At 46.7% G+C, this 9,991-nt stretch overlaps 1 protein-coding gene across 1 annotated transcript in view; it reads left to right on the top strand.

Moving 5' to 3' along the window:
* Positions 1-9,991, top strand: part of DRD4 (dopamine receptor D4) — a 19,465-nt gene that overhangs the window by 731 nt on the left and 8,743 nt on the right. The window contains exons 2-4 of the mRNA XM_015414108.1: positions 4,315-4,351; positions 5,128-5,240; positions 8,146-8,699. Of these exons, the coding sequence (XP_015269594.1) occupies positions 4,315-4,351; positions 5,128-5,240; positions 8,146-8,699 (704 nt within the window). The remainder of the gene's footprint in view (positions 1-4,314; positions 4,352-5,127; positions 5,241-8,145; positions 8,700-9,991) is intronic.

The following is a 9,991-nucleotide window of genomic DNA, read 5'->3' on the forward strand; positions in this document are numbered from 1 at the left end:
CTCCCTCCTGCACATCTGTATAGATAAGCATTTCGGCGCAAAGCAGAACAAGCACAGAAAGGAATGCAGTAGCAGTTAACCAGACACAGACCGAGCTCCCCAACCCCCATGGCAGCGGAGCTGACAATTGATTGTGAGCTGCCCTGGGCCTGCTTTGCCGGGAGGGTGGGGTACAAATTAGATTAATAAATAAATAAATAGATTCTGGTTAAAAACCTGATATCTTTAGATGCGCTACAATTTACAGCAACTCTGTGGTTACTAGGGCCGATTCCCCACAAGCACTGCTCCACGCTCGCTCTTCCCTTTTGCCCCGATGGTACATGTCAATTTCACACAAGCTGCTGCACAGCCGCATTTTGCCCCGGAGCTTTGCGCAATTTCCCCCGCGTCTACTCAATCCTCAAAAAACAGGATTGAGTAGACGCGGGGGAAATCACGCGAAGCTGCGGGGCAAAATGCTGCCGCGCAGCAGCTTGTGTGAAATTGACACGTGTTGTTGTTCAGTCGCACAGTCGAGTCCGACTCTTTGCGACCCCATGGACCAGTGTGGCGCAGCACTTGTGGGAAATTGGTCTGTGACATTTCCAGTTTATATTGGAAGTGATGCCAGTGTGCACTCCCCCCCCTTTCCTGCTGTGGGCACTAGAGGTGCTGGCAGGCAATGCAGCAGGATGCCAGGATGCTGGTATCCCTAGGAACGAGGGTTATATGTTTTTAATTTTCATATCTATAGGGAGGCCCTAAGGGATGCAGAATTTTTGTATGGTAAAAGTGCAGTTGAAAGGGCAAGTAATAAACCCAGCTTGAGTGGTTTTTTTAGACAATGATACTGGATCAGTGATACTGCATTTTAACAGTATCAATGATACTGGTGCTGGAGAAGACTCTTGAGAGTCCCTTGGACTGCACGAAGATCAAATCAGTCAATCCTAAAAGACATAAACCCCGACTGTTCCCTGGAAGGCCAGATAATGAAACTGAAGCTCAAATACGTTGGCCACCCAATGAGAAGGGAGCCCTCACTGGAGAAGACCCTGATGCTGGGAAAGATTGAAGGTCAAAGAAGACGGGGACGGCAAAGGATGAGATGGTTAGACAGTGTCATAGATGCAACGAACATGAAATTGAGCAAACTTCAGAGGACGGTGGAAGACAGGAGGGCCTGGCGTGATCTGGTCCATGGGGTCGCGAAGAGTCGGACTCGACTGTGCAACTGAACAACAACAACTGGATCAAAATCACCTATTAATGTTTTCAAAGAAAGACCATATAAATCAGAAATAAAAATGAGCGTGAAGGTAATATTAAAGCTACAAAACCTCTACCAAGAGAACCAATTATAGCCGTTTATGTAGCCAATGTCATTTTGTTCTAAATTAATCAGACCTAAGCCAGATCAGAGTTATTTCTGTTTTACAGCTCTTGAATCCAGCTCTCGCCGAGTAATTCTCCACTAATGTTTGCTATAAATTAATTTGGCAGCCACTGGGGTGACTTTAGCAGCCATTTCATTGTGCCAGTGTAGATGAATCTCTTCCTGGCTGTAAAGAAAGAAACATTGGAGAAACTGACTGTGGTTTATTTTGTTTCCTTTTCGTCCTTTGTCCCAACAGCGAATAAAACTTTCCCCCCTTCAGATGGTTTCTTTCTTTCTAACTAGGGCTGTTGATTCAGCTTTAAGTATGTCTTGAGAGTTTTCCTTTTAGATGTAGAGAAAAAAAGTCATTTTATTAGCAGTGCTTTCTTACCTATCCAAAATGAGCAGTGTTCGGGTGGAGTTTGGTTCTACAGATCACTTGCATTTTAACTAGTGCAGATTTCCACCAGACGTTATTGAATGGCATCTCCTTTAATGATCCACTGCTAGGCAATCAGGAAGTTTTGGAAGCTTGTTCATTTACACATGGTGGACAGCTGTATGGTAACAGCATCCCGTTTAATTATGGTTTCTCAACAAAGTTCAGGGGAGATCCCCATTATTTTGGTAGTGCGTACAAGAAAAAAATCCTCTTGTCTCTGAAAAAAAAATAGTTCTGTTTACATAATGGAGTCAGTAACAGTAATATAAGAGAAACACAGGTTCATTAAATCTACTAATCTGACAGAAACCGTGAGCACATTCATCAGTGAATTGTGGGTTCTCTTGTGAGAGCCAGTTTGGTGTAGTGGTTAAGTGCACGGACTCTAATCTGGGAGAACCGGGTTTGATCCCCCACTCCTCCACTTCCACCTGGCTGGATGACCTTGGGCAAGCCGTAGTCCTGATAAGAGCTGTACTTGAAAAAGAGCCGTTTCCGTCAGAGCTCTCTGAGCCCCACATACCTCACAGGGTGTCTGTTGTGGGGAGGGGAAGGGAGAGGAGTTTGTAAACTGCTCTGAGACTCCTTTGGGTAGTGAAGGGCTGGGTATGAATACAATCTCTTCTCTTCTTCTTGATGAAAGAATGAGACAAAAGAAAACGCTCATCGGACACGAAGCCTCTGGTTCAAACACACAGAACCCGCCTCTTGGGAGAGCTGATCCTTCAGCAAGCAAGCCTCCTCCCTTGAGTTAGATTCCCATATTTATTGAGGGTAGAGTAATAAATTCCAGCGTTTACACATTGCTAGGATTTTCCACAAACAGCTGCACTTTCGGACTAAATCTCAGTATTTTCCCACTACAGTACCTGGCTGAACAATGACCTTTGGCCCCAGGTGTACTCACGAGTGTACACACCAAGTGATCTTGGCCACGTAGGCATGTGGTGAAATCTGTGGAATGTTCCCTACACTTCTCTGCCCTACTAATGCTTAGGAGGCTAATGAGGCCATGTGAGGCATTTAAGGAGGCCGTGCAACACCTGTTCTTCTCGTCTTCCTTTCCGAGGCATGGTAACCTTCCCCTAGTCCGACCCTAAAAACAGACTGAAAGTTAAGGGATCATGAAGCTCTAGTCTAGAAGGTGTGAATAAACCACCTGTGTGGACGTCATCTCACTGGGAGATTTATAACAGCAGTGGGTTGGGGATTACCGGACATTAGCACAGGGTTTCAAGATATATTTTCTTTCTAGGACAATCCCAGATTTTGCAAGCATGCCCGAGATTCCCTCTTAATGCATGTTCAGGTGATAAAGGGAGATTTGGGGTTGCTTTTAACCCATCAAGACTTGGTGCTTGGAAACGAAGCGTGATTGGTTGGTTACAAGCAATGTTCCCTCTAAGCTGTGGAGTCCTGTGAGCAGAATTTCTGCTCGGTGAGCCACTGGCATTAAAGTTGTGGGCGAGCAATTTGGCTGCTGGATGAATTAGTTTGCTCTGGAGCCCATCTTTTCTGAGCTAAGACAAAAATCTGTGAGCTGGAGGCTAAAAAACTGTGAGCTAGCTCGCACTAACTCAGCTTAGAGGGAACACTGGTTACAAGGAAGGTTTTGTGAATTCACAGCTGCGTGGAGGGGGCATGAGACCGTGTCCTGCTTCTGGGAGGAGTACTGGTGGCATCCTTTGCTTCCCTCTGTGCGTTCTCCCCCATCATTACTCAAAGCAATAGACGTCCACAGTAGCTCATATACCAGAACATGGTTGTATCTAATGTTCCCTCTAAGCTGTGGGGTCTTGTGAGCAAAAATTCTACTTTGTGAGCTACTGGCATTAAAGTTGTGAGCAAGCAATATGGCTACTGCATAAATTAGCTTGCTCTGGAGCCATCCTTCCTGAGCTAAGACAAAAAATGTGTGAGCCAGAGGCTGAAAATCTGTGAGCTAGCTCACACTAACTCAGCTTAGAGGGAACACTGGTTGTATCCAGGGCTTTTTTTGTAGAAAAAGTCCAGCAGGAACTCGTTAGCATAATAGGCCACACCCAGCAGTAAAAACTCATTAGCATATTAGGCCACACCCAGCAGTAAAACTCATTAGCATATTAGGCCACACCCCTGACTGCACCGCTCATTAGCATATTGGGCCGCATTCCCATGTTACCAGAAGTGTGGTCATCCAGCCACACCCACCTTTTGCTTCTTGTTCTGTTTACCTTGTTTGTTGTCAAAACCCAGGGCTTTTTTTGTAGCAGGAACTCCTTTGCATGTTAGGCCACACACCCCTAATGTAGCCAATCCTAATGAGTTTCTGCTGGTGGGTGTGGCCTATTATGCTAATGCGTTCCTGCTGGGTGTGGCCAACTTGGGAGCCAGCCGGACCTCCGTTCCTGTGCGTTCCTGCCGCAAAATAGCCCTGGTTGTATCTCATCTAATGATGGCTAGCATTACCAGACTGCAACCTGGAAATCCGCTTTGAAGCAGCTCCAGTTCCTCTTGCCTGTTCCTTCTACAGTCCCTTTATCCACCCATCCCGAGCTCGCTTGCTGCAGGTAACCTGGGCTCTAGTTGTGGGACAGCAGGCAGGAGAGCTGAAGAAGAAACAAGCAGGAGAAACTGTGGCTACTGCACCTCTCACTTTTTTTTTTAAATTTTAATACAAAAAACACCAAACAACGTGCTAGCTCATCGGAGTACAGTCAAACCATCAAAACATTCAGCCTTCAACAAAGGAAAGAAAGTTGGAAGGTCAAGAAAGAACTAGAAAAAGATAATATCTTTGTATATCGGATTATTTGAAATGATATCCTGTTCAGACAGAAATTGCATTAGTGGAAACCAAGTGGTAACAAAATTATTGTAAGCTTTCTCAGAGTATGGTTGCATAGTGCCGACAAAATAGGACCAAATTCGACTTAACCAAGTATTGATATGGGAAGGTAAAGGATTTTTCCAATGAGCAGCTACAGTATTTCTTGCGGTAGAAAGTAAAATAGAGATTAATTTGTTATGCTCTTGATTTCCTACTGGAGGGGTTTGGTATTCCAATAAAAAGACTTCAGGGAGAAAATTTAATTTTACACCTGTAATTAAAAGTATATTTTTGATGAACCTGTTTCCAAAAAGATTCAATGATTGGGCAAGACCACCATATGTGGAGGAAATCACCTCTCACTTGATTAGTAGCTTTAAAGCTGCATGACAGGCCTCTGGATCACAGCCTGGAAGGACCTTTCTATCTATCTATGAAACGGGATGGAGAAGGAAGCACTTAGTGACTGGTCCTGAACAAAGGAACTCATGGCAACTATTCTGTTTTTGTCTTCAGTTCCAGGGAGGCGTGTGGTCGTTGAGCACAGTCCTGTGTGATGCCTTGATGACAATGGATGTGATGCTGTGCACAGCCTCCATTTTCAATCTCTGTGCAATCAGCGTGGATCGGTAAGCACTCCCACCCAACCTGGCTTGAAAGTGTTAGGATTTCCCATTTTCACTAGATTATTTTAACATTCGGTGTCCATACGGTGAGATAGATCGTCCCCTGCCTTCCTGGCTGTCTCGCACTCAAACCTCGGATTCAAACCAAAGTGTGTCATGTTCAGAGATGAGTCTCACGTTGCACTGGCCTACAGAAAGATTCATATATATATGGGCAGGGGTCATTTCGTAGAAAAAGAGGTGCAGGGGGCTCATTAGCATAACTCATTAGCATAACTTATTCGCATATGCCACACCCCCTGACATCACCGGAAGTGTGCCAGAAGGCAACACCCACCGCTCAGGCTCCACTGGACTGTTTTGGATTGCTAGCTATTGGGGGGGGCGTGCAGATCTGTCCTCGCAGAGGAGGGAGAGCTTGTACCTGAATAAAACTTGGTCTTAAAGGTGCCACTGGACTGTTTACAGGGGTCATTTCGTAGAAAAAGAGGTGCAGGAGCTCATTAGCATAACTCATTGGCATAACTTATTTGCATATGCCTCACCCCCTGACATCACCAGAAGTGTGTCAGAAGGCAACACCCACTGCAATTTACCTGGCAGCTTCTTGCTCCTCGTGGCCCAACTGAGGGCTGCTGGGAGCAGGGGGGTGGGGCTTGTTGCATGTGCCCGCCCCCTGGTCTCTTTACTGCCGGAGCTCTGCTCCTGTGCGCTCCTGCAGGAAATGACCCCTGGGAACTGGTGAGTGGGGACAGGGAGTAGATACAACTGTTCTGTGCTCAGACCACAATGAGTACCCCTGAGTCTCAAATCACCAAACTTATTTTAATCTTGTCTGTCCAGCTCAGCCTCAGTTTAAGGCTCTGTATAGTGATAATTCTACATGTACATATATTAGCTTAAGCAAATACCTGATAGTCAGTGCATTATTTTTTCCTTCTAGGAGACATGGCAGTCTTATCTGAGTCCTTCCTGTAAAGGTCACATAATTAAGTCAGAGTTATAATGTATTTGATTTTGCAGTCCATTTACATTTTGAATTCTCTGCCAGTGTTATGATTTTGAAGGTCATTGAGAGATATACGCCTGATCAGATATGTGAGATCAAACCTACCCTGTGTGGGATGTGCATAGTTCCAAAGACAACGGTCATTACATATTTTTTTGTCCTTTTAATGGCAAAAGCCATGATATACAATCCTGTAAAGTAAAGGTAAAGGTTCCCTTGCTCGAAAGCCAGTCAAATCCGACTCTAGGGTTGCGGTGCACATCTCCGTTTCAAAGCCAAAGAGCCAGCGCTGTCCGAAGACGTTTCCGTGGTCATGTGGCCGGCATGACTAAACACCAGGGCGCACGGAACGCTGTTACCTTCCCACCTATTTATCTACTTGCAATGTCTTGTTTTCGAACTGCTAGGTTGGTAGGAGCTGGAACTAGAGACGGGAGCTCACTCCGTCATGCAGCAACTCGGGTCTTGAACTGCTGAACTACTGACCTTCCACAGCCTGCACTTCAGCGTCTTAACCACTTGAGCCACCGCAGCTCCTGTAGTCAGTTCTCTTCCGTGATGTAGGAATGTTCAGTAGGATTTTTTCTGCATGATATCTGTTACTTTTAAATGGGCTCAGCTAAAATGGATAAGTATAAAAAAAATGGCAAGGGACTTAGTTATCCATCTTATCATGCAATTGAAATGCATAGGTTTGAGAAGAACCTGGGGGGAGTCATCTGGTACATTCGGTAAGTTGGTGAGAGATTTAATTGCATTTGGTTCATAGATATTTCCATAGCTATCTATTGCATGTTGGCAAAAATAACACCCTGGAGGGCATGCTTACTGAGGATTAATAACTGTGTTGCCAGCAGTTTCCGGTGGCTGTTATTAACCCAGGACCTGTACCCTTAATAATTCATTGTTATTCAACATATATCATCTGTCAAGCCAAGTGGGTTTTGTAACATGAGTTTCCCCCCCAGATCCATGGCCGAAAACTAGAAGTTTCCAGGATTCTAGACCAATTTTCAAGGAGCTGCGGTGGCTCAAGTGGTTAAGACGCTGAACTGCAGGCCGGAAGGTCGGTAGTTCAGCAGTTCGAGACCCGACTGCGGCATGATGGAGTGAGCTCTCGTCTCTGGTTCCAGCTCCTGCCAACCTAGCAGTTCGAAAGCAAGAAGTTGCAAGTAGATAAATAGGTACCACTTTGGTGGGAAGGTAACAGCGTTCCGTGCGCCTTGGTGTTTAGTCATGCCAGGCACATGACCATGGAGACGTCTTCGGACAGCGCTGGCTCTTCGGCTTTGAAACGGAGATGAGCACCGCAACCCTAGAGTCGGACTCGACTGGCTTTTGAGCAAGGGAACCTTTACCTTTACCTATAGCATTAGGTTTCCTAGAAAACACTGCTAACTCTTCAGATATATCTAAAATATCCGCACATTTTCTAATAGTAAAACTTCACTGCAACCACTGAGACTTTGGTCTTAACCTCAAAGAGGCGGTGAACATCTGTCTGGGCTTCCAACTTTGGATGGGGACTCACATTACCGAATGGGTCCTCCATGCGAGAAAAAACCCTGCGCATAGAAAGCGAGCATGCAGAGTCCTTTATTCAGGTACAAGCTCTCCCTCCTCTGCGAGGACAGATCTGCACGTTCCCCCCCCCCCCCAATAGCTAGCAATCCAAAACAGACCAGCGGAGCCTGAGCAGTGGGTGTTGCCTTCTGACACACTTCCAGTGATGTCAGGGGGTGTGGCATATGCAAATAAGTTATGCTAATGAGCTCCTGCACCTCTTTTTCTACGGAATGACCCCTGGTTGCAGAGCATTTGAAAGGTTCTAGGTTAGTATCATTAACTAAACTCGCACCGAGTCCCGCAGCTTGACCCTGTTCTCTCTCCCACACCTAGGTTCATTGCTGTCTCCATTCCATTGAACTACAACCGGCGGCAAATTGACCTGCGGCAGCTGATCCTCATCTCCACCACTTGGATCCTGGCTTTTGCTGTGGCTTCCCCGGTCATCTTTGGCCTCAACAATGTTCCCAACCGGGACCCTACTTTGTGTCAGTTGGAAGATAACAACTATGTTGTGTATTCCTCCATTTGTTCTTTCTTCATTCCTTGTCCTGTCATGCTGGTCCTCTACTGCGCCATGTTCCATGGACTCAGGCGCTGGGAGGAGGCCCGAAGGGCCAAGCTGAAGAGCAGCATTTACTTGGGCAGCAGGAAGCTGTATTATCCACCTCCCGTCATTGAGAGGAACCAGACTGAGATTAAGTTGGAGGAACATAACCTGTACGCACACTCTGAGTGTGCTTTTCCCAGGGACTATGTGAACAATGGCATTCAGACTGTGTCCTACCCACACCTCAGGTTTCCGCCACCTGCAGGACTCAAAAGAAAAAGAGCTAAAATCAATGGCCGGGAAAGAAAGGCGATGAAGGTGCTGCCAGTTGTGGTTGGTAAGTGTGACAACAATGGGTGCAGTCAGATGGCGTGTGCTGGGAGCGGTTTAAATTGCTCCGGCCCTGATGCGGGTTTTTTTAACCTGGAGGATCGCGATCACACTCACCGCCTTGCTCCGGATCGCTGCGCAGCCACATCGCTCCCCGCCGTCCACACGCAGGAGCCTGCGTCGGTGTCGTTTTTCTCTCTCTCTCAGTTTGGGCATGCGCACAGGCGGCCATCTGTAGAACTAACATTTTTGCGCGTGCGCAGAACAGCGATTTCCACTTCAACCCGACTGCTGTAACACTTCCCTTTAAACTTTAAAGGAACACCTCCCTTTAAATGTTTACCCCGAAAATGGCCTCCGTGAGATCCCGAACTCGTCTAAACGCTAAAACTAGGCACCGTTTAAACATTGTTTTTAATAACGCGGGAGCAGAGCTCCGTCTATGCGCACACTGCCAATGCTTTAAAAAAATGGGGGGCAAAAAGTGGAACCCTTGGGCAGCTTTCTGAGCCAGTTTGGTGTAGTGGTTAAGTGTGCGGACTCTAATCTGGGAGAACCAGGTTTGATTCCCCACTCCTCCACTTGCACCTGTGATGTGACCTTGGGCCAGTCACAAGCTCTGACACAGCTGTCCTTGAAAAAGAGCAGTTTGTGTCAGAGCTCTCTCAGCCCCACCCACCTCACAGGGTGTCTGTTGTGGGGAGGGGAAGGGAAAGGAGTTTGTAAGCCGCTCTGAGACTCCAAGTGAAGGGCGGGATATAAATCCAATCCCCTCCTCCTCCTCCTCCTCCTTTCTAGCAGGGAGGGGTTTAAACCGGAAGTGGCTTGAGACCGGAGGACGATCACACAGGGGGAAAATGCGGCTGGAAACGGAGAATCAGGAAAACACCACTTTGGAACCTGGTAACAAAATACTCCAGTTTAAAGGGGATTTGAGCTGGAAAGCAGCGGCTGGGGACGGGAGGCAGACGTTGACTGTGTGACCGTGCGTTTAAAATCCATTTCTGAACTGGCACGACACCAGATCAAATGGCGCGTCTGAACGCACCCATTCAGTAGTTAACAGGATCGGGAGTTGCCAGGCTGGTTTCAAGAGGGCTTAGGAGCTGAGGCTAAAAGAAATAGGATACAGCTTTGGGCCGAGGCAGTTTGGAACACTGAGCATACCGTATCTCACCTCTGCATGCATTTGTTGTTATTCTTTGACTTACGATGCCCCCCTCCTTAGAATGCTGGTGGCTGGTTTATTTGAACTTGACCTGAGTACTCTGTATGGCTCTCTGCATCTCACAGACGCTC

The sequence above is a fragment of the Gekko japonicus genome, unplaced genomic scaffold, assembly GCF_001447785.1.
Source record: "Gekko japonicus isolate JY-2015 unplaced genomic scaffold, Gekko_japonicus_V1.1 scaffold3794, whole genome shotgun sequence".
Classification (NCBI taxonomy): Eukaryota; Metazoa; Chordata; class Lepidosauria; order Squamata; family Gekkonidae; genus Gekko; species Gekko japonicus.